The sequence below is a fragment of the Heterodontus francisci genome, chromosome 36, assembly GCF_036365525.1.
Source record: "Heterodontus francisci isolate sHetFra1 chromosome 36, sHetFra1.hap1, whole genome shotgun sequence".
Taxonomy (NCBI): Eukaryota; Metazoa; Chordata; class Chondrichthyes; order Heterodontiformes; family Heterodontidae; genus Heterodontus; species Heterodontus francisci.
In genome coordinates this window covers 24786876-24812292 of record NC_090406.1, presented here as the reverse complement: position 1 = coordinate 24812292, position 25417 = coordinate 24786876, and the positions used below count along the sequence as shown (strand labels likewise).

General features: G+C 41.1%; 1 protein-coding gene across 1 annotated transcript in view; it reads left to right on the top strand.

Moving 5' to 3' along the window:
- LOC137351442 (protein unc-13 homolog A-like) overlaps positions 1–25417 on the top strand; it is a 281799-nt gene that overhangs the window by 4291 nt on the left and 252091 nt on the right. The window contains 1 exon segment of the mRNA XM_068015888.1: positions 19692–19809. Coding sequence (XP_067871989.1) covers positions 19692–19809 — 118 coding nt within the window.

The following is a 25417-nucleotide window of genomic DNA, read 5'->3' as shown; positions in this document are numbered from 1 at the left end:
AGTTGTTCCACATTCTACATTTTCAGTTCCACTATTGTTTGTTGCATCTTTTTGAGAAGTTACAAGGCTATTATGTTATGTATATGACATTCACTGCACTTCATTGTAATGCACATGCACAATATTTGTTTCCCAATAACTGTTTTATTCATGCATGGGGTGTGGATGTTGCTGGCCAGGCTAGCATTTATTGCCCATCCCTAATTGTCCTTGAGAAGGTGGTGGTGAGCTGCCTTCTTGAACCGCTGCAGTCCATGTGGGGTAGGTACACCCACAGTGTTGTTAGGAAGGGAGTTCCAGGATTTTGGCCCAGCGACAGTGAAGGAATGGAGATATAGTTCCAAGTCAGGATGGTGTGTGACTTGGAGGGGAACTTGCAGGTGGTGGTGGTCCTATGCATCTGCTGTCCTTGTCCTTCTAGTTGGTAGAGGTCGCGGGTTTGGAAGGTGCTGTCTAAGGAGCCTTGGTGCGTTGCTGCAGTGCATCTTGTGGATGGTACACACTGCTGCAATGAGGATAAAGTGTACTTGTTATTTTCAGATGGGGAAGCATCTGTTCATATGTTGGATTGTCATATCACTCCGTCTGGAGGGAATGTGCTCTATAATTTACATAGCTAATGTTGTTTGCAAATTAGTTGAGTTGATCATGGATTTACCTCTCTGAAATAATCCATTGTACATTCATACTGATGTAAATGTTTGCATTCTGCATGGCAGATAAAGCTAAAGCAATCTGGCCTTTAGATTCCTGTTGAAAGCTTATCGTTCATGATTGCTGCTTATTTTATGTATTGGTGATGGATGCTTGCATTAGGAATGGTTCATGTGTGTTTTATTTTGCTGGGGTGCTGAGAATACATGATGGACGACATTATTAACCAAAGCCAATATTTAAGGGCTCTTGTACAGGTAAATTACTGCAGCAATAAGCATGGCTAGTTGTACTTAATGATAAAATCCTTCCAATTATTGATTAGGAGTCTGAGTCACAGTTTGAAAGTCATTGATAAAGTGTTACACAGAGTAGAGATAATCTGTCCTTGTGGAGTGAAAGAAAATGAATTGGGTTCAAAATATTTTGAACATATGAATTATTAATTACTAAATTGTATAATAATTTTAAACCGATCAATAAAGAATTATGTTCATATCTTAAACTGATACTTAAGCAAAAGGCTCCAAAAGAAATATAGGAGCAACTACCCCACAGAGTAATGAAGGTTATAATACAAATCTCAACAAGAATGTCTGGCAAAGGATAGACTCAAACCTGGATAAAACCCAAGGCTAAATAATCAGAAGAAGATAGCAGCTTAAAATGTGTGCCAGCATGGAGTCAATCACAGAAGGAAGGATCACCTTCACTTTATCCTCCCTAGTATGGATCAGAACCCATATGCGACTTCTCCTCCAGTTCTCAAGTGTTAATCCACTCAGATGTTCACCATCATACTTTTATTCCAATCTTTTGAACCACAATGTCAAAAGGGATAGAGCAAAGTTTTGGTTTATGGAGGAAACCATTTAGAAAAAGAATATCGCTAAGGGCAATAAAAACATTGAACTTCAGTTGCTGAATGATTCGTACATGATTGATGAAAATTAAATGGCTCTTGTGCAAAAAGATTCTCCTCTGATTGTGAAAAAAAAAGTATTCTTTTTTGTGAATCTTATCTCATATAAGGTCCTGACTCACCATTTTCCCTACTGTGTAGCATGCTTTACCTATTTAGTTTATACTAGGTTAATTGTCAGCTCACATTTATCCATCCTGTCATGAACTGCATGTACTTTGATTTTCAATAAGCCTTCAATAAGGTACTGCATAGTAAACTCCTGATTAAGGCCAGAACAAACTAAGACCAAGTAGCAGAATGGACAGCAAACTGGCTACAAAACAGAGAGCAGGGGTTAAAGGTAGTTACTCGGACAGGCAAAAAATGAAAGTGATGTTCCACAAAGGTTGTTCCTTGGACCACTGTTGTTCACCATTTATATAGATGATTTGGACTCTGGAATCAGAAGTAGAATTTCAAAATTTGCAGAGACGTAAAACTGGGGATGTAGTTGGTACAGAGGAGGACTGTGGCAAAATACAGCAAGACATTAATAAACTTTCAGAATGAGCATGTAATTAGTAAATGATCTTCAGTTGAGCTAAGTGTGAGGTGGCACATTTGGTAGGGAGGATAAGGAAGTCACATAATCCTTGGAAAATAAGTGTCTAAATGAGCAGTAGAGGAGCAGAGGGATCTGGGGGTACCGATACACAAATCACTAAAAGTCACAACACAGATTAATTAGGCCATCTTTTCTAGATGGCTTGCTCACAACACTTGTCTTGCCATAATTAATTCTCAATGTTAATATTCATGAGAAACAGCCTATAATGATCACAAGCTTTTCTTAAAAAATTGTGAAAAAGAGCAAAGCTCATTTCTGGATTGATTAAACTTGAAAAGCAGGGAAATTATTTTAAATTAGGATGGAATCTTGACTCAACTGTTCTGATATCCATGTTATAAAAAAAGATATAGAGGCACTGGAGAAGATGGGGGAAAAAAGATTTACTAAAATGATTCCTGAACTAAGAAGTTGTACTCATTCAGAAAGATTTGAGGAGGCTGGAGCTATTTTCTCTAGAAAAGAGAAGACTGAGAAGTGACTTGAGGCCTTCAAGATTATGATAGGGTAGACATATTGAAGATGTCTCTACTTGCAGGGAGATTAGAACTAGGGGCCATAAATTCCATTTAATTTCTTTATTGGATTTATTAGTGATGATCTTGTATTTATAAATTATTTGTATTTATAAATATTTATAAAGAAATTAAATGGAATTTCTTTATGCAGAGAGTGGTTAGAATTTGAAACTCACTATCACATGGAGTAGTTGCGGGGATTAGCGTAGATGCATTTAAGGGAAGCTAGATAAACACAAGAGGGAGAGGGAATAGTGGCACAGTGGAAGCAGTGTGTACCATCTACAAGATGCACTGCAGCAACACACCAAGGCTCCTTAGACAGCATCTTCCAAACCTGCGACCTCTACCAACTACAAGAACAAAGGCAGCAGAAACATGGGAACATCACGACCTGCAAGTTTCCGTCCAAGTCACACACCATCCTGACTTGGAACTATATCGCCATTCCTTCATTGTCGCTGGGTCAAAATCCTGGAACTCCCTTCCTAACAGCACTGTGGGTGTACCTACCTCACATGGACTGCAGCGGTTCAAGAAGGCAGCTCACCACCACCTTCTCAAGGGAAATTAGGGATGGGCAATAAATGCTGGCATAGCCAGTGATGCCCACATCCCATGAATGAATAAAAAAAAGTAGGATACGTTGATAAGGAAGAAGGGTGGGGGGGAGGTTTATGTTGAACATAAATATTGATGTAGAAACTGTTGGGCCGAATGGCCTGTTTCTGTGCAGTAAACCCTATGCATTACTGAGTAATATGTTTAGGTAATTGATGCTGTACTGTTGGGAGGATAGAGTTAAGCATAGGGTTCAATTTGGAACAGTCACCTAGTTTTGAGTAGACCACTGAAACCAATTGTTTCTGTTTTTATGGACCATTAGCGTTTTTGACCCTGTATCTGCTTGTTTGCTTGGTAATAGACAAATGCAAATGAGGATGAGCACACGATAGTTGATACACTAAATGATTATTTCTTGCAAGTATAAATTAGGAATGGCATTAGCAACATGTCCTTCCCAAATTATGATAGCCAAATTAGAAATATTGGAGGACTTAATTAAGAAATGTAGGCTGGAAAAACGTGGGTTTTTCAACCTAGAAAGAAGGGAACTGAGATGTGACTTTGTCGAGGTATATGACAGAGACAGTAAAAGTTGTAGAAAAAGCAGATTCAGAAATTTTCATCGAACTAAACAGACGAGGACATGGGATCAAATTTGTAAAAATGGAGCTTTAAAATTGATGTCTGAAAGTTTCCTCCCCTCCCCCCTCCACCAACACAGACTGATTGATTGAGAAAATGGATTTGAGTAGAGTAGAAATGAAAATAATTGCAAATAGAGTATAGAAATGAAAACCCTGAAATGCTTAAACAATTGGCTGTTGTGTGGAAGCTTGAAGGGGCTTTCTGAAGCTGAAGTGGGCCAAATTACCACCTTCATCTATATTTATTTTGTGCTCTTGTTGCAATGCCAAGTGGAAAAGATTTGTGTCATGGTGCCAAGGCACTTTATAACTACACATTGTAACATTTTGTCAGTCATGCTTTGCTTACAATATTTGCTCAATTGGATCTTTAAAATTTCCCCCGCCTTTAAGATACACTAGTTGTGTATCCATGTGTATTTATGAGATTAAACTAAATCCTAATCCTGATTATGGTTTTTGGTTTCTTTGTACTTAATGAAATGGTTAAAAGTTTTTCATTCTCATTATTATTTGCCAAGGCACAATTTAATTGTGTGCTGAAATGACACAAATCTTATATATTTTAGAGTCATAGAGTTTTATAGCACAGAAATAGGCCCTTCGGCCCGACGCGCTTGCGCCGACTATCAAGCACCTGTCCTATCTAACCCCATTTCCCCGCACTTGGCCCGTAGCCTTATATGTTATGGCGTTTCAAGTGCTCATAAATATTTCTTGAATGTCATGAGTGTTCCTACCTCTACCACCCCTTCAGGCAGTGTGTTCCAGATTCCAACCACCCTCTGGGTGAAAAAATTCCTCCTCAACTCCCCTCTAAACCTCCTGCCCTTTACCTTAAAATCTATGCTCCCTAGTTATTGACCTCTCCGCTAAGGGAAAAAGTTTCTTCCTATCTATCCTATCAATGCCCCTCATAATTTTGTACACCTCAATCAGGTCCCCGTTCAGCCTTCTCTGCTCCAAGAAAAACAACCCTAGCCTATCTAGTCTGTCTTCATAACTGAAATGCTCCAGCCCAGGCAACATGCTGGTGAATCTCCTCTGCACCCTCTCCATTGCAATCACATCCTTCCTATAGTGTGGTGACCAGAACTGTACACAGTACTCCAACTGTGGCCTAACCAGCGTTTTATACAGCTCCGTCATAACCTCCCTGCTCTTATATTCTATGCCTCGGTTAATAAATGAAGTATCCCGTATGCCTTCCTAACCACCTTATCTACCTGTGCTGCTGCCTTCAGTGATCTATGGACAAGCACTCCAAGGTCCCTCTGATCCTCTGTACTCCCTAGGGTCCTACCATTTTGTCTCGTGACTTGTTTTCATGGCCACATTGGGGAACAGTTAGATGAGGCAGTCTTGAGTTAAGGAATGGAACAATGGAAGAACAGGATGAAAACAAGTTGGCACTTCTCGTTTTGCAGGAAATGTATTCTTTCGAGGGTCTCGTTCAGAATAACACTTGTCATGCCATAATCAATTTTCAGTGACAAGGTTTTGTGAGAAACAGATTATAAGATCACACCCTTTTCTTAAGTCGTAGAGAGATTCAGAATTGGAAAGAAACAACAGCAAGGTTACATATCTACCTGGGGAAAGAAAGCAGTTATGTAGTTTATTTCTCTGTATGTCTACTACTTAAAGATATTGGGTTGGATTTTACCAGCCCCCCGATATCAGGGGTCATGGCGGGGGGGGCCTGGAAAGTATCTCTGGGAGAGGCCCGCCATGGGTCTCGACACCCCATATTACCAGTGGCGGCGAGGCCTCATGGCAGCCCCCCACCCCACCCCAGGCCGCTCGGCGACGGGTACCTAATTAAAATATGTCAGTTAATTTAAATTACATGAATAAAGACTTGCATTGTAGCAATGGCCGTCCTGCTCCGATATTCCGGCCCGCTGCTGGAACTCCTGCACCTTCGGATCTCCATTTGGAGATCCAAGGTGTAACACTGGTGGGGAGGGGGGAGGAGTGAAGTTTTCAAGGTTGGGTGGTGTGGGGCGGGGGGAGTGGAATGGCAAAAACTAACACGATTGGTGGAGGGGATGGTGGGAAGAGGTTGAAGGTTAAAGTAAAGAAAGTTCAGGGCGGAAAGATCAGGATCGAGAGTTTACTATATTTGGGGGGGAGAGGGCAAAAAATAAACTGATTAGTCATTGTGGGGGTGGGAGAGGGGATTGGCACTGTGAATAAATATTTAATTTTTGTTTTTAAAACTGACTTTAAAAATTTAAATGATACAGAAGGACCTTTAAAAATGGCACTGGCCTTTGTGCGGTGGCGTCGGATGCAGTTGCTGGAGACGGAGCGCCTGCTCCCTCTACATCACTGGGGGCAGCGGGTCCGCCCCCTCCATGTAAATGAGCCGCCGTGCTAAATATCGGGGCAGCTCTGCGGCAAACATCTTGTGCGTGCACCGCATCATTTTTGAAGCTGCCGAGATCGGCGGCGAGCTGGAAAAATTCAGCCCATTGTGTGTATCTGGACTTGGTCTCAAACAAGAGATAATGCAAACCATAATCTGGTCTCAGGAACCAAACTTGTTACATACCTAAGTTTTCTATTTATGTGAGATGGAAAATCCATATGCTAGCGCCCCTGGCAATTGAGGTTTGAAAGAATGTTTAAAAGATTAATCTTTTACCCAAAATTTTATATGATTTTGTTTTCTTATGCAAGTGAGTGGTCATTACATTTTTAATGCTTGAGACAAGAACAACTTGGGTTTATTGCACCTCTTAAAATGGAAAGATATCCTAAAGCACTTCATAGGGGTGTAAAGAAAATATGCATACTGAGTTGAAAGAGGATTAGGAGAGTTGTCCAAAAACATTGTCAAATTGTTGGCTTTTAAGGAGAATAGGGTGATGGAGAGGCAGAGGCACTCAGGGAAATTCTTCCAAAGCTTGGGGCTTATATTGCTGAAGGTACAGCAGCCAACAGTGGGGCAAAGGGAGAGTTGACTGCAGCTTGGTATCAGTGGAACAGAGAGCTCAATAAGGACTGGAAAAGGTTAGAGACAGATGGGAAAGGGTAAGATTATTGAGTGAATTTTAAATTTGAAGCATTCTGTAGGTTTTGTCTGAATATGTTTGGCATCTCTAATTGAATTTAAGAGAAACATATTTAAATTTCCTTTGTCCCAGTCAAATTTTGGAAGTACCTGGCCAGTGCAGTATAAGGTGCCAACATTCAGATGACTTAGTACATCCCAGAAGAAAAGCAGGGGAGTTCTCCTCCTTCACTGTCCTGGCCAATATTTATCCCTCAACCAACATCACTAAAAGAGATTATCTGTTAATTATCACATTGCTGTTTCTGGGACCTTCCTGTGTGCAAATTGGCTGTCGTCTTTCCTACATTACAATAGTGATTAACCAGTTAAGAACTTGAAGTGTTTCAAGTGCTTTGGGACTTCCTGACGTGAAAAGCCCTTTCTAAATGCAAGCTCTTTCCTTCTTGATGTGGTGTGTGAGGGGCCAGGATAAGTAACAAAGCTACATGCCAAGACCTAGAGAGATTTTAACTTCCTAGCCTCATTTCTGTATTCAGGCTCCAACTCTTGCCTGAACCAGTCAGGAATTGCCTCCTGACAGGTAGGTGGGTGGGAGTGGGAATTCGGGCTGCAGGAGGCCACCACCGGGGTATACAGGGACTTTCCTACTCCTCCAGGCCACAAGGGATCATTTTTTCAACTTGGCTTTCTGACCCTTGATTTCACCCTCCTGGCAAGTTTGGCCCAGGCAGGTAAACTACCACACTCACCCAGGCCTTGGGTTAAAATATCATACCAGGTCTGATGGCGCCATCGGTGCCTACTCTCCATTGTTTCATATATCCTTATTGGTTTCTCATTGTTTTCTTTCCATTTTCCTTGTTTTTGATTTTTATATTCCTTATCTCTTCAGGAATTCCTTGTTATTTTATGAATGCAAAATTTGAGTAATTTAGCTGCAAGAAATTTACATTTGACAAGTGTAGATCTGAAGTGTGATGAGACTAACAATGTACCTTAAGTTCAACATTGTTATAAATAAAAGATGCTTGGATCTCATGGCATTATGTTAGGTTGGAGGATGTACTGTTTTATAATGGCAGCTGTTATGTGACCCTAATAATTGTATTATTCTGAAGATGATTGAGTTACGGTAATCGAATAAGTAAACAAATTGTTAATTTCATTAAATGCTTTTTTTTTTGGTGTTTTTGTGATTGAATTCTGCAAATGTCCATTTTTCCATGGAAAATGTAAGTTGGTTACCTTGGTAATTGTTGGAATACATAAGCTTGGATTTTGCGGTAGTAATGACGGTGAAACAGTCAGCATGTGCCATCGTTGCTCCGCTGAAACTGGCAGCTACTGAGTATGCGCATGTGCAGTTAAATGCATAAATCCAGAAGTTGCTGTCAGTGAATCTGTGCTTCTCTATAGGGTGCGCTGTTGAAGTCAGCTTACTGTACAATCAATCAGAAATCACTGAACAGATGTGAAATTGCTCTTTTATGATCTTAGTGTTGCTACTAAAAAAAAATTGAAAAAGTTGCACCTTGTTGAATGAGGTATAACTGGATTGTAATGGTGTACTAAGTTAATAATTTTTCAGTTAATTAAAATCTGAGGTGTATAAATAATCATTAGCAAACTATACTCCCTTCCTAACAGCACTGTGGGTGTACCTACTCCACATGGACTGCAGTGGTTCAAGAAGGCGGCTGACCACCATCTTCTCGAGGGCAATTAGGGGTGGGCAATAAATGCTGTCCGAGCCAGTGAAGCCCACATCCCAAGAACAAATAAATTTGTTTTTTTTTTAAGCTGACCTTGCTATAAAATAAATTGATGTCAGCACCAGGGAAAGAGCTGATTGGTGAGTAGCTGCTGAATCTTTAGGTCTTAAATTTATCTCTCTTAATGGAGTTAATAGTTTAACAAAAAGAGGCATGGCAGGGCACCTCAGTCCCGTGGAATGTGCATCCTATTCCATGTGGGAGATCTAGGATGCATCTCGTGTCCTGGACAGTCATGTGCAAGAAATGTCGTCAGGTGGTGGAGCTTGAGCTTCGGGTTTTGGAGCTTAAGCATCAGCTGGCATCAGTGCAGTTCATCGGCGAGACTGAGAACTATGTGGATAGCACATTTCTAGAAGTTATCACCCTGCAGCTTAAGAGTGCGCAGGAAGAGTGGGAATGGGTGATCGGACTTTAGATTCTTGGGACATTGAGACTGGTTCTGGGGGAGGTGGGACTTGTACAGACTGGATGGGTTTCACCTCAGCATAACTTGGACCAGTGTCCAGGCAGGCAGTGCAGGAGTCCCTGGTATTCAATTCTGAATACTAGTGAGAATGATGGTTCCTCTGGGGAGTGTAGCAGAGCAAAGTCTAGAGCACCACAGGAGGCTCAGCTGTGCAGGAGGGCAAGAGGAGAATTGGCAAAGCAATAGTGATCGAGGATTCTATAGTTAGGGGAACAGACAGACATTTCTGCAGCTGCAGGTGTGATTTCATGTGTTGAGGTACATTGCCTCCCTGATGCCAGGTCAGCTGCAGAGCATTCTGAGGGGGAGGGTGGGTATCCAGCGCTTGTAGTCCATATTGGTATGAAGGACATAGATAGAAAAAAGGGATGAGGTCCTTCGGCAGATTTTAGGGAGCTAGGAAGGAGACTAGCGAGCAGGATGTAAAAGTTAGTAATCTCTGGATTACTCCTGGGGCCAGGTACTAGTGAGTATAGCAATAGGAGGATAGAACAGATGAATGTGTGGCTGGGGTGATGGTGCAGGAGGGAGGACGTTAGATTCTTGGGACATTGGGACTGGTTCTGGGGGAGGTGGGACCTGTACAGACCGGACGGGTTTCACCTCAGCATAACTGGGACCAATGTCCTGGCAGTGCACTTTGCTGGTGCTGTTGGGGAGGGTTTAAACTAACTTTGCAGTGGGATGGGAACCCAGGAATGTAGCAATAAAAAGGAGAAACAAGGTGCACAAAGGATCAGGAGAGACAGATAGCAGTGGAGTAAGAAATAGTAAAGAATGAGGTGAACCAAGGTAAGAGGGAATGCAGTAAGGTCTAAATTAGGTTTACGGTGCATGTATGTAAGTGCATGAAGCGTGGTAAATAAGGTTGGTGAACTGCAGGTGCAGATAGCCACATGGGAATATGATGTTGTGAAAATGGAAACCTGGCTCAAATAAAGGGCAAGACTGGGTACTAATTATTCCTGGATACAAGGTGTTCAGGAAAGATAGGGAAGGAAAGAAAGGAGGAGGGGTGACCATATTGATTAAGGAGAATATTAGTGCTGGAGAGAGAGCATGTCCTAGAGGAGTCAAGGACAGAATCTACTTGGTTAAAGTTAAGAAACAATTGAGGTACCATTACACTACTGGGTGTATTCTTTGACCACCAACCAGTGGGAAAGATATAGAGGAGAAAATTTGCAAGGAAATTACAGAGAGGTGCAAAAACTGTGTGGTTATAATGGGGGACTTGAATTATCCTAAGATAGACTGGGATGGTAAGTGTGTAAAGAGTTTCTGAAGTGCATTCAGGAGACTTTCCTTGATTATTATGTTTCTAGCTCAACGAAGAAGGAACTTTGGAACATAGGAAATAGGAACAGGAGTAGGCCATTCAGTCCCCCCCCCATTCAACTAGATAATGACTCATCTTCTACCTCAGTGCCATTTTCCTATACTGTCCCCATATCCCTTGATATCTTTAATATCTAGAAATCTATCAATCTCTGACTTGAGTCAGAGACATTACTGGATCTGGTTCTGGGGAATGAGGTGGGTCAAGTGGATCAAGAGTCAGAAGAGGAGCATTTAGGAGACAGTCATCATCGTATAAAATTTAGCTTAGCTATGGAAAAGGACAAGGCACAGTCTAGAGTGGAATACATAATTAGAGGAGGGCCAATTGTTGGGTGAGAATGGATCTGGCCAAGGTAAATTGGAATCAAAGATTGGGAGGCAAAACCATTACAGACCAACAGATTGTCTTTAAAGTGGAGATAGTTCTGATGCAGTCGAAGTACATTCCCATGAAAGGGCAAGATAGGACAACCAAAACTGGAGCTCCCTGGATGACGAAAGAGATAGAGAGTAAGATGAAGCAGAGAAAGGGTGCAAATGACAGATGTCAGGCAGATAATACAAGAAAGAACCAGGATAAATCTAGAAAGTTCAGAAAGGAAGTGAAAGAGGAAATAAGAGAAGCAAAGAGAGAGTATGAGAAGAGACTGGTAGCTAGCATAAAAGGGAATCCAGAAGTCTTCTATTGGCATATAAATAGTAAAAGAGTAGTAAGAGGAGTGGTGGGGCCGATTGGGGACCAAAAAGGGGATCTATGCATGGGAACAGAGGGCATAGCTGAAGTATTAAATGAGTACTTTGAATCTGTCTTTACTATGGAGGAAGATGATGCAGAAGTTAGAGTGAAAGAGGAGGTAGTTGAGACATTTGATGGGCTAAAAATTGATAGAGGAGGTATTAGAAAGGCTAGCTGTATTTAAAGTTGCTAAGTCACCAGGACTGGATCAGAAGCATCCAAGGATACTGAGGGAAGTAACGTTGGAAATTGCGAAGACCCTGGCCATGATCTTCCAATCATCCTTGGATACAGGGGTGGTGCTAGAGGACTGGAGAATTGCAAATGTTACACCCTTGTTCAAAAAGGGCGTAAGGATAAACCCAGCAACAACAGGCCAGTCAGTTTATCCTCGGTGGTGGGAAATGATAACCTGGGATAAAATTAACAGTCGCATGCACAAGTATGGATTAATTAGGAAAGCCAGGATGGATATGTTGAGGGAAAATCGTGTTTAGCTAATGTGGTTGAGTGTTTTTGATAAAGTAAGAGATGGTTGATATGGTGTACATGGACTTTGAAAAGGAGTTGCCAAAGTACAACATAATAGGCTTGCCAGAAAATGTTGAAGCCCATGACATAAAGGTAGGAGTGGCCACCGCATAATCCTTATGAAAACGAAGTCCCGTCTTCACACTGAGGATACCCTTCATTGTGTTGTGTGGCACTACCACCGTGCTAAATGGGATAGAGTCAGAACAGATCTGGCAGCTCAAAGCTGGGCATCCATTAGTCGCTGTGGACCATCAGTAGCAGCAGAATTGTATTCGAACACAATCTGTAACCTCATGACCTGGCATATCGCTCACTCTACAATTACCATTAAGCCAGGGGATCAACCCTGGTTGATTGAGGAGAGCAGGAGAGCATACCAGGAGTAGCACCAGGCATACCTAAAACTGAGGTGTCAATCTGGTGAAGCTACAACACAGGACTACTTGCATGCAAACAGTGAAAGCAGCATCCAATAGACAGGGCTAAGCGACCTCTCCACTAATGGATCAGATCAAAGCTCTGCAGTTCTGCCACATTCAGTCGTGAATGGTAGTGGACAACTAAACAACTAACTGGAAGAGGATGAGGCTCCATAAATATCCCCATCCTCAATGATGGGGAAGCCCAGCACATCAGTGCAAAAGACGAGGCTGATGCATTTGCTTCAGCCAGAAGCGCCAAATGGATGATCCATCTTGGCCTCCTCCTGAGGTCCCCAGCATCACTTGATGGCAGTCTTCAGCCAATTTGATTCCCTCCATGTGCTGTCAAGAAATAGCTAAAGGCACTGGATACTGCAAAAATGATGGGTCCTGACAAACATCCTGGCTGTAGTACTGAAGACCTGTGCTCCAGAACTAGCTGTCCTCTCAGCCAACCTGTTCCAGTATAGCTACAGCACTGGCATCTACCCGACAATGTGGAAAATTGCCCAGGTATGTCCTATCCCCAAAAATCAGGACAAATCCAATCCGACCAATGACCGCGCCATCGGTCTACTCTCGATCATCAGTAGTGTGATGGAAGGTGTCGTCGACAGTGCTATCAAGCACTACTTAAACAGCAATAACCTGTGCACTGATGCTCAGTTTGGGTTCCACCAGGGCCACAAGGCTCCTGACCCCATTACAGCCTTTGTCCAAACATAGACAAAAGAGCTGAACACAAGAGGTGAGGTGAGCATGACTGTCCTTGATATTAAGGCAGTATTTGACTGAGTGTGGCATCAAGGAGCCCTAGCCAAATTGAAGTCGATGGGAATCATGGGGGGAAACCCTCCACTGGTTGGAGTCATAACTGGCACAAAGGAAGATGGTTGTGGTTGTTGGAAGCCAATCATCTTAGCCCCAGGACATTTCTGCAGGAGTTCCTCAGGATAGTGTGCTGGGCCCAACCATCTTCAACTGCTTCACCAATGATCATCCCTCCATCATGTCCGAAGTGGTGATATTCACTGATGATTGTACGATATTCAGTACCATTCGCAACTCCTCAGATACTGAAGCAGTCCGTGTCCTGGACAACATTCAGGCTTGGGCTGATGTGTGGCGCGAATGTTACTTGTCATTTAAGTGCCAGGCAATGAGGATCTCCAACAAGAGAGGCTCTAACCATCTCCCCATGACATTCAACGATTTTACCATTGCTGAATTCCCCCACCATCAACATCCTGGGGGTTACTATTGACCAGAAACTGACATGGAGCAGGCACATAAATACAGAGGCTACAAGAGCAGGTCAGAGACTGGCAAATATGTGGTGAGTAACCCACCTCCTGACTCCCCAAAGCCTGTCCATCTACAAGGTACAGCAAGTGTGTACCATCCACAAGATACACTGCAGCAACACACCAAGGCTCCTTCGGCAGCACCTTCTAGACCCGCGACCTCTTCCGCCTAGAAGGACAAGGGCAGCAGATATGTGGGAACACCACCATCCGCAAGTTCCCATCCAAGCCATGCATCATCCTGATTTTGAAATATATCTCCATTCCTTCACTGTCGCTTGGTCAAGATCCAGGAACTCACTCCTGAACAGCACTGTTGGTGTACCCAATCCAGACGGATGGCAGCGGTTGAAGAAGGCAGCTTACCACCACCTTCTCAAGGGAAATTGGGGATGGGCAACAAATGCTGGCCTTGCCAGTGACACCCACAACCGATGAAACACATTTTTAAAAAGGAATAGTAACACCATGGATATGAAGTTTTCTGATTTAGAAGAAACGGTGAGTAGTGAGAGAGGCGACTTGATTGAAACATATAAGATTCAGAGGGGTCTTGACAGGGTGCATGTGGAAAGGATGTTTCCCCTTGTGGGAGAATCTAGAACCAGGGGTCACTGTTTAAAAATAAAGGATTGCCCCATTTAAGACAGAGATGAGGAGAAATGTTTTCTCTGAGGATCTTGAGTCTTTGGAACTCTCTTCCTCAAAAAGTGGTGGAAGCAGAGTCTTTGAATATGTTTAAGGCAGAGGTAGATAGATTCTTGATGAGCAAGGAGCTGAAAGGTTATCGGGAGTAGGTGGTAATGTGGAGAAATCAGTTCAGCCATGATCTTATTGAATGGCGGAGCAGGTTCAAGGGGCCGAATGGCCTACTGCTGCTCCTAATTCGTATCTTCGTAGTGGCGAACATGTGTCTTTTGGACTGGAGGAAGATATACAGTGGGGTTCCCCAGGGTCAGTACTAGTACCAGTGCTTTTCTTGATATATATTAATGTCCTAGACTTGGGTGTGTAAAGCACAATTTCAAAATTTTTAGATAACACAAAACCTGAAACTGAGGGGAGGATACTGATAGACTTCAAAGACTTAGGCAGACTGGTGGAACCTGTGGATGCTTAGCAAATGAAATTTAATGCAGAGAAGTGTGAAATGATGCATTTTAGTCAGAAGGGCGGGGAGAGGCACTCTAAAATAAATGGCACAATTCTAAAGGGGCAGGAGGAACAGAGAAACCTGTGCAGAAATCATTGAAGGTGGCAGAGCAGGTTGAAAAAGTGTTTAAAAAGGCATATGGGATCCTGGGCTTAATAAATAAAGGCATAGAGTACAAAAGCAAGGACGTTATGATAAACCTTTGCTAAACATTGGTTCGGCCTCAACACGAGTATTTTATCCAGTTCTGGGCACCACACCTCCTGTACCATTTCCTAAACGATGTATGCGGCTGGTCCAGGGATGAGGGACTTCAGTTATGTAGGTAGATTGGAGAAGCTGGGGCTGTTCCCCTTAGAGAAGAGAAGGTCGAGAGGAGATTTGGTAGTGGTGTTGAAAATCATGGGAGGTCCAGACACAGAGAAACTTTCCTCATTGGTAGAGGGTTTGAGAGAACCAGAGGACACTGATTTAAGGTGAATGGCAAAAGAACCAGCGACAATATGAGGAAAAGCTTTTTCATGCTGAGAGTGGTTAGAATCTGGAATGCACTGCCAGAGAGTTTGGTGAAGGCAGTTTCAAATGTGGTCTTCAAAAGGGAATTGGATAAGCACCTGAAGAGAGAATTTGCAGGGGTACGGGGAAAGGGCAGGGGAGTGGGACTAGCTCAGTTGCTGTTGCAGAGGTGGCATGGACACAAAGGGCTGAAAGGGCTCCTTCTGAGCTTTAAACATTCTATGATTCTATAATTACTGCCTTGCTGGTCCTGAAAAACTGACTTTATATTGGTGAAATGTGTGTTTGGTAGATTCTGAGTGGGAACACTGGAGCTTGGAAACATTAATTGTTTCAGTCTTGTATATGTGTTGGCTTTCCAATGAGAAATCACTTTTTTAAATTATTAAAACTTTATTTAGTCTTTGTACCTTGTGCACCAATATTTGCAGAATAACACTTAACATTTGTCTATTATCATAAATTATACACTATGTTCACCTTGATATTTGTGCACATATAAGCTTTGACTTCAGTATTTTTAACTTAATTTCTAAAATTTAAAAAATATACAAGAACTTGAACAAATGTACAGCCACTGTAATTTTTGGGTGTCTTGTCCATTTATTCCCCATCCCTTTTAGTGGAAATGGCTTGTCCCCAGTAAAACAGCAACTTGTGTTTATATAGCACCTGTAGTGCAGAAAAACATCCCAAAGCACTTCACAGAAATGTAGTCAGACAAAAATTGACAGAGTCAAGAAGTAAATAAAAAAATGACTAAAAGCATGTTTGAAGAAATGGAATTTAAGGAAGGTCTTGAAGAGAGAGTTGGAGAGGTGGTCATATAAGGAGGGAATTTCAGAACTTATGTATGAAGGTTCAACAGACTTGTTCCCGGGATGGCGTGACTGTCCTATGAAGAGAGATTGGGGAAGCTGGGCCTGTATTCTCTAGAGTTGCAAAGAATGAGAGGTGATTTCATTGAAACCTACAAAACACTTAAAGGGATAGACAGGGTAGATGCAGGTAAGGTGTTTCCCCTGGTTGGGGAGTCTAGAACCAGGGGACATAATTTCAACATAAGGGGGAAGCCACTTAGGACAGAGATGAGGAGAAATTTCTTTTCTCAGAGATTTGTGAATCTTTGGAAATCTCTACCCCAAGGGCTGTGGAAGCTCAGTCACTGAGTACTTTAAAGCACAGATTGACAGATTTCTAAATACCAATGACATAAGGGAATATGGGGATAGTGTGGGAAAAAGGCATTGAAGTGATATATGATCAGCCATGATCATATTGAATGGCAGAGCGGGCTTGATGGGCTGAATAGCCTACTCCTGCTCCTATGCCACGACATGCTTTCTGTTACATTGAATTTAAGCAGTTGGCTATAGAACACTATTATTTGTATGTTTTCTTAGAACGCTTAATTAAATAACTAAAAAAGGCATTGAAGTGGATGATCATCCATGATCATATTGAATGGCGGGCAGGCACGATGGGCTGAATGGCCTACTCCTGCTCCTATGTTCCTATGCAAAATCCGCAACCAAAAAAATACTGTTACGTACCAACTGACTATTTCTATGAATATTAAGGTTATACATAGTTTGAAATAATATATGAAACAATCTGTCATGTTCAATTTTAAGAATGAGGTTTTGCTCCTGTGTGCTGTAGACTCATCAGCTTCTGAAGTGCACTGAATAATTACATTGTTTTACTTTTCAAATACTATAATATGTTCCCTGGAAAAAGTATATTATACAGGTTACTAAATAAACACTGGCTCTATATTCTCTGTTCTCATCAATGTTGCAATATACAGTCAATTGTCTTTGTCCTAGCCAATATTTATCCCTCAAACAACAGTACAAAAGCAGATTATCTGGTCATTATCACATTGCTGTTTGCGAGCACTTGCCATGCACAAATTGACTGCCACATTTAGTATAACAGTGATTACATTTCAAAGTACCTTTAGCTCAACAAATCTACTCTTTATCCTTATCCATAACCTAAGCTATTTGTCATGATTTTTAATTGCTGCACCATGGGTGGCCGTTCCTTACGCTGCATAGGCCTTAAACTCTGGAATTCCCTCCCTAAACCTCTCTGTCGCTCTTTCCTCTATTAGGACGCGCTTTAAAACCTACCTCTTTGATCAATTTTTGACCGTCTGCCCTAATATTGCCGTATGTGGATTTGTGTCAAATTTTGTTTTATACGGCATCTGTGAAGCATCTTGGGACGTTTTATTACATTAAAGGCATTACATAAATTTAAGTTGTTGTGTCCCTTTTAAATTTCAAAAATTACCCTTTTGGATCATTCTCATACACTGCTGACATTTCCAAATGTCTAATTACGTAGACTGCATAATTCTCAAATTACTTGAGTGTAAGTGTTTCAGTTTTTACTTACACTGCTTCCAGCTCCAGTGGAACCAAACTACAAAGGAATACAAGAGCAAATTCACTACTACCATCATGGTGGCAGATGTAATTTAATGCTGATAAGTGTGAGAGAATGCAGTTTGTGAAGCTAAGTAAATGATGGGAATATTCACTGAATTGAAAGATGCTGAAGGCTATGGACAAACACGATCTTTGGGTCCAAATACATAATTCCTTGAACGTGCGAGTGCTAGTGGATGAAATCATATACAAAAGCAATAGTATTTTGAGTTTTTAAAGGCATACAGTATGAAAGCAAAAAGGTTATGGTAGATTTGTTCAAGGCAATATTTAGGCAACAGTTCTGTGTGCAGTTCTGGGTGTCCCATCGCAGAAAGAACATTAAAGCCATAGACAACATACAGTGCGAATTCATCAATTTGACACCAGGGATGTAATATGAACATACGAGTTAGGAGCAGGAGTAGGCCACTCGGCCCTACGAGGCTACTCTGCCATTCAATAAGTTCACGGCTGAACTGATTCCTCCACATTTCCACCTACCCCCGATAACCTTCCACCCCCTTGCTTATCAAGAACTTATACTTATAAGGAGAGCTTTTAGATACTGGCACTGTTTCTATTGGGGCAAATAAGGCAAAGAAAAGATTTGATCGAGGTTAATGAAGTTATTAAGGATTTTAATTAGGTGAATAGTTTGGGGAACAGTGATGTGACAGAGAGATATCAGAAGAAATTAGAAAGTTGTTTGATTCTTGGATTACATTATCATGGACGTTGGGGTTACTTAAGGGGGAGATGGTTACATCTCTGATAAATGGATGTATGTTTGAAGTAGCAGATGATACAGGACCATGCAGTAAAAGAAGAGCAGTTGGGTTATTTTTGGATTGCTGCAGCAAAACACCAGCACAGATGCAATTAGCTGAATGATCTGCTTCTGTGTTGTACACTTCTGTAGTCCTAGGGTTCTACCATATTTCTTTGTTTGATAAATGTGTAGTTACGACTGATCACTCCAGTCAAAGCCCTCAATCAAAATATACGATTCTGATTGTGTGGTGGGAGAAAGGCACTGTTAATTCAATCCCGTCCCTCCACAGATCGCCTAACATATCATTTTTAAACTTTACAAATTAAAGAAAGACCTAGTCAAATTGTACCCTCTATTAACCCCAAATGAGGCTAACCAAACCAGCTGTCTTTAAATCAACAAATTAACTCTTTAATTAGAAGAACTAAATTCTTAAACACTATGAAGATTTAAACAACTTTTAAAATGGAGAAAATTAGAGTCCTTGCAAATTTATTCTTCCCAATGAACAATCCTCTGATTAAAGTCCATGTGCAATCTTCCAGGGTCCGATGAGGAAAGGAAAACAGTCAACACCCAAAGTTTCAAACTCCTCTATCTTCCAGCGATGACCACAGTAGATCAACCACCTTCAATAGAATCATTCTGGCTTTAGAATTTTTGAGGGATAAAAGATTGTCACAGTCTAACTTCCCTTCCTTCAGTTGAAATTAACAGAGATCTCTGTTTTGGCTTGACTTTTTAGAATTTTGAAAGAAAATAATAAATAAACAGACTAAATTCTCTTCCTTCAGTTTAAATTGGCTGAGAGCACTTCTTGCAGGTGCTGACACACAGCTGTCTGTCTGTGTCCTCTGCTAGAACAGACTGTTTGCACTATAAGCCAATTTTAAATTAAATTGTAACAAATGTATCTCTCGATGCTCAGTCCAAGTGGCTGTATCCAAGGTAACGAGTATGCTTCTTTGACTCAGTCGTTAGAGATTGCTGCCTTAAAGCAGTAAGGCTCTTTTTCCAGCCTTAAAGACACACTGCATTCTTCCTGAAAAAAAACTACAGGATCATAACAATATTAAAAAATAATTAGGCAAATAGTTTATCATGTATAGTAACAAAACAAAATATGTTACATATCTCTGTAGTAGCACTGACCACCATTCAGTGAGCTTTGGTACTGTCATTTATCAGGTCCACTCACTCATGGGATATTCCTCACAGACTTTATTTTCACAATAATGTATATATAAGCTTTCCAGTGGTTGTAAGTGACCAGCTTATTTGTGTTATTCCTCAGTGAAATCAACCGTTTAGACCTTGGCTTAACTGTGGAAGTGTGGAACAAAGGATTGATCTGGGACACTATGGTTGGTACAGTGTGGATCCCTTTAAGAAGCATACGACAATCAAATGAGGTGAGTTTGTAATTAATGTTTAATTGTTGTCTAGTGACCTTGGCTGATTTGCCTAGTTGAGATAATAAGATCACCAAAAGCAATTTTGCTTCACACTGATGCTAAAGTTTTATTGGAAAGCCGACTTAGGTCATGACTTGACTCTAGAATGGAGTGGAGGAAGACTTCATGAAGGAGGTAGCCTAACTCACTTTGTACTTTTGTTTCTGACTCGGGTGGGTCTAGACTCTAGATTAACACTGCAATTTCTTAGCATGTAGCAAAGTGAAATTACTTTGGACTAATGTAGTGTAAATGCAGGCTTATTGACTTCTAAAACAGTGCCATTAGCCAAAGTACAATTCTATCAATTGAAAAATCTACTCTTAGCAATTTTAATCATTGAATGAAAGGACTTTAGTGATGGAAACACCGGTTACTACTGCATTGGTTGATAGATTGGAACTTGCGTTATCAGAATCTGAAAATGTGCATACATTATTTGAGAAAATTCACTTTGTAAGACTCATTCATCAGTTTACAATTTGTTAAAAGGAAAAAAAAATGTTGTGTCTTTTCTAGGAATTTAGCATAATCTTATGCTTGATACATATGGTATAGATGTGGGTCTGTGTGTAGAATATATCTTCTTTTAACATTAATTTGGTATATTATATACTGGGAGAGTACTGAAAAAGCAAAGTTAGCTTCTGTTGTGCCTAACGACATTGAAATTTGAAAATGGTTGTGTTGAATTTCACTATTGTCACTGAAAGTTACGTCATTAAAGTTTATTGGTTAATTCTTAGAAAATATGCATGACATAGGGGCTGGAGTCTTGTCTCAGTGTCAGTGCCTAGTTTTACTAAATTTGCAAGTATTCCATTAAATGCTCACATTTTAGGAAGCTGACAGAAACAAATTCATACAGGCACAAATATGTTCATTTTATTATTTAATTTTCAGGAAAAACATGAGCGATAAGAGTATAAACATAATACCAGTAATGTATAAACAATATATGGGTGTGGCAGCAAGTGAGATTAGAAGGTTTGGGTCAGGGGGTTGGTAAAGATCCAGTAGCTAAGTGAAAGGTCCCTTACCTCCTTCGGGACAAAATCAGTAGTCACATGGACAAATGCGAATTAATTAAGGAAAGCCAGCATGGATTTCTTAAGGGAAAATCATGTTTAACTAATTTGCTGGAGTTTTTTTTAGAGGAGGTAACAGAGAGGGTTGATGAGGGCAATGCTGTTGATGTGGTGTACATGGACTTTCAAAAGGCGTTTGATAAAGTGTCACACAACAGACTTGTGAGCAAACTTGTAGCTCATGGAATAAAAGGGACAGTAGCAACATGAATACGAAATTGGCTGAGTGACAGGAAACAAAGAGTAGTGGTTAATGGATGTTTTTCGAGCTGGAGGAAGGTTTGTAGCGGAGTTCCCCAGGGATCAGTGTTGGGACGCTTGCTTTTCCTGATATATATTAATGACCTATGACCTAGACCTTGGTGTATAGGGCACAATTTCAAAGTTTGCAGGTGATATGAAACTTAGAAGCATTGTGAACTGTGAGGAGGATAGTATAGAACTTCAAAAGGACATAGACAAGTTGGTGGAATGGGCAGACAAGTGGCAGATGAAGTTCAATGCAGAGAAATGTGAGGTGATTGATTTTGGTAGGAAAAACATGGAGAGACAATATAAAATAAAGGGTACAATTCTGAAGTGGGTGCAGGAGCAGTGGGGCCTAGGTGTATATATGCACAAGACACTGAAGGTAGCAGGACAGGTTGAGAGCGCGGTTAATAAAGCATACAGTATCTTGGGCTTTATTAATGGGGGCATAGAGTACAAGAGCAAGAAAGTTATGTTGAACTTGTATAAGACACTAGTTCGGCCTCAGCTGGAGTATTGTGTCCAATTCTGGGCGCCGCACTTGAGGAAAGATGTGAGGACATTGTAGAGAGTACAGAAAAGATTCACAAGAATGGTTCCAGGAATGAGGAATTTCAGTTAAGAAGATAGATTGGAGAAGTTAGGGCTGTTTTCCTTGGAGAAGAGAAGGCTGAGAGGTGATTTGATAGAGGTATTCAAAATCATGAGTGGTCTGGACAGAGTAGATGGAGAAAAACTGTTCCCACTCATGAAAGGATCGAGAACGCGAGGGCACAGGTTTAAAGTATTTGGTAAGAGAAGCAAAAGTGACATGAGGAAAAACTTTTTCACGCAGCCAGGAGTTAAGGTCTCGAATGCGCTGCCTGGAGGCAGGTTCAATTGAAGCATTCAAAAGGGAATTAGAGAGCTATATGAAAAGGAAGAATGTGTAGGGTTATGGGGAGAATGCAGGGGAATGGAACTGAGGGAGTTTCTCTCTGAGAGTTGGTGTGGACACGATGGGCCGAATGGCCTCCTGCGCTGTAACGATTCTGTGATTCTTGTTACCCACTAAACTCTCCAGAAAACATTAGGACCGATGCATTTAGAAGTAAGTGAATTTTATAAGGTGTGGTAAGTGTTAATTACTGCCAAACAACCTCTCTCGTCCTGAAAACTTAATTTACAGAGTTTCATTTCTTCAGAAAGTAATGTTGGAGGTTTAAAAATTAATTTTTTCAAAAAATTTTATGTCTGATTTTTTTTTTCTCTTTTTCTCTCTCTCATTCCCATCTTTCTTTCCCAATCTCTCTTTTGCTCTCTGTGCATGATTTAAATTGTTACGATCAGGTGAGGAGGGGTCGAAGGGCTCCCCTCTTGTCCCTCTCTGCAACAGGGTTTATTTCTTTTTTAAAGTGGATATGCTTGCCAATTCAGTTAGTGTTTAACTATTTACGTACTACAATCATAAAAAGAACCAATCGGACAGGTTTTCTTGAGTTTAACAAAGAAAGAGTTTAGCTTTATTGTACTTAAACCGATCTAAGTAAAATTAAACCACGCTCCAACTTTCACACACGCACACGCATTTCAGCTTCACATACACACACACACACATTTGAGCTTCACACGCACACAAATAGGTTACAGAGTGGGGAAGGATAGCTTGGTCAGATTAGAATCCGGAGCAATAAAAAGGGGGTATACAGTCTGTGGAGGTTGGTAACTCGGCTGAGCTCAGTGCTCCTCGGGCTTCCGGTTTGCAGATGTGGACAGCAAATTCGATGGTTCTCCTTGAAACAGCGATGTAGATGATTTCCTTCATGGGGTCTCTGTCTGCAGCAGTGATGGGCCTAGGTGGTTATGGCCAGCAGGTAGGGTTCAAAACTTGCCAGGTGGACTGGAGAGACAGAGACCCCACTTGGGTCTTCTCTGCTCAGTATCTAGTTGCTCGTCTGGTCTGCAGAGAGAGAGAAAAAAAGTTTAAACACACAGATGGGTGGGCCTGTCAAATGACCATCACCCAGTGTATATTTCCTCTTACAATTTAATCAGTTCATGTCTAAGAATTCCCTTCTCTCAACTAGTGTCCCATTGTTCGTGATTAGGTTGGAGTGGTTCATCTGCACCAATTTCATGTCCCAAGTGATTGCCTTATGTCTTTTTAATGGGGAAAGGACAGGTAGTTCACTCAAAATTCCTAGGTCATTGTTCTTGCTGGGGACTGAGCAGACAGTATGCCTCCACCTTGATGCATTGGCATGTAACATTTAGTGATGCAAATTGCAGTGGCCATTTTAGCTGCTAGCAGTCCCTTTTACCTATTCCTTCTTTCATTTTTAAAATTTGTCAGGTTTCCAGCCAGTGGATTAAAAAAATCATAGCATACTTTTGTGACAAAATCTAATTTATGCTTCCTGGTTTAGGCCCTGCATATCTCAGTGAGAATTCCACAATCTGGTTGAAGAACCTCGCTGTTTCTTGACCTGCTCAGAGATGCCGGATCAGAACTAGTCTATGCTCAAAAGCACACAACCTTGTGGGCAGTGGTCAGCATAATGAATGGCGAATACCATTCCTTCGCCACTGAATGCAAAATCTGGGCCATAATTCAATCCAGTTTCCAAACATTTAGTTTTAAAAGATGTAATTGAGATACAACAGTACAATTATTAAAATGTACAGTATGCTTATGGTACACAAATATCCCACTGCAATTTATTCACTGCAGAAGTGATATCATTGAATAGTTGCTCCATTTAATACTTTGTTTTTCGTGTATTTAAATTTCTAATAGCAGGCGAAACAAAATTACTTTTTACAGTGTTTTTAAAATTAGCTTCCTAAAATCTGGAACTGCTTCTCAAGCAATGATACTCCTTCAGGCCCTTTTGTAATATTTAGACTTGGACAGTGATTATCAGTGGGCTTTTCCTCCACTGAGACTGCTTCTGTTCAGACATGGACTTTTCAGAGGCAGGAACCTTTGCTGATTTTTTCCGCCATATTTGTTCTGGAGAAGCTGAGGCCATTTGCAAGTTGTAATGCCCCTAAAGGTTTACCACCAACCCCCACTCCCTGCTGAGAACAGCCATCTAAGCTTGGGCCTGTCCCGATCTGCAGCAGATATCTACTGGAATTTTTAAAGTACTGAGAGAAGTGTTGGTTTACAGGAGTATAGTCTTAAAGGATCATGCATTTGACAAACTTTCAAATTCTATACAAACAGGGTAATGTTGTGACTGCTTTCTTCAAATTCATTTTGCTACTTAGAATGTTGGAGTATGCACACATCAATTGTAATAGTGCAGAATCAGGACTTCATTGAAACATCACACTTCACAATTCCAGTATGAGTGAGTGGATATTTACTGAGCTGAAATTCCACTATCCAATAGGAGTACTCAGATACACCACACTCCACAATCTAGTATGAGTGCAGTTCACTCACAGTTCTTACACTAATTCTTTGATCCCTACATTTCATGCATCCTCTGGAGAAATCATCGTACATAAAAGAGACATCAGAATAACATATGGAGGCAGTAAAATGCACTTAGCTCTTTTCAATCACCTCTAATCATTTTGTTACCTTAATTATACTGCCTTCACAAATTCTTCAGAATCATCAAGACATTCCATCATCTCCTTAAGCTTAAGATATCCTTGCCTTAGGCACGATTACACAATGTATCCCATGTTCAGCCGAAAACTGTTCTGGCTCATCGTCTGTTGATCCCACTAACAGCCCACTAATGAGGTATGCAGGTAGTGTGCAATCTTTCCCACAGGAAGCAATGATATAAACCGTGTTAAATACAAATTCATCATGGTACATAATTGAAGTATGCCAAACACTTTCTATTTTTTTAAATTCATTTGTGGGATGTGGGAGCAATTAGCAAGGATGGCATTAATTGCCCATCCTTAATTGCCCTTGAAAAGGTCGTGGTGAGCCACCTTCTTAAACGGCTGATATCTCTGTGGTGAAGGTACTACTGTTATGTAGAGTTTGAGGTTGTGGTTTCCCCATGTGCTTGCTGACCTTGAATTTTTATGGCTGGTCCAGTTAGATTTTTGGTTAGTGGTGACTCTCAGGATGTTTGATGGGGGATTCAGTGATGGTAATGCTGTTGAATATCAAAGGGAGATGGTTAGATTCTCTTTGTTGGTGATGGTCATTGCCTGGTTACTTGTCACATATCAGCCCAAGCCAGAATAATGTCCAGATCTTGCTGCATGTGGGCATG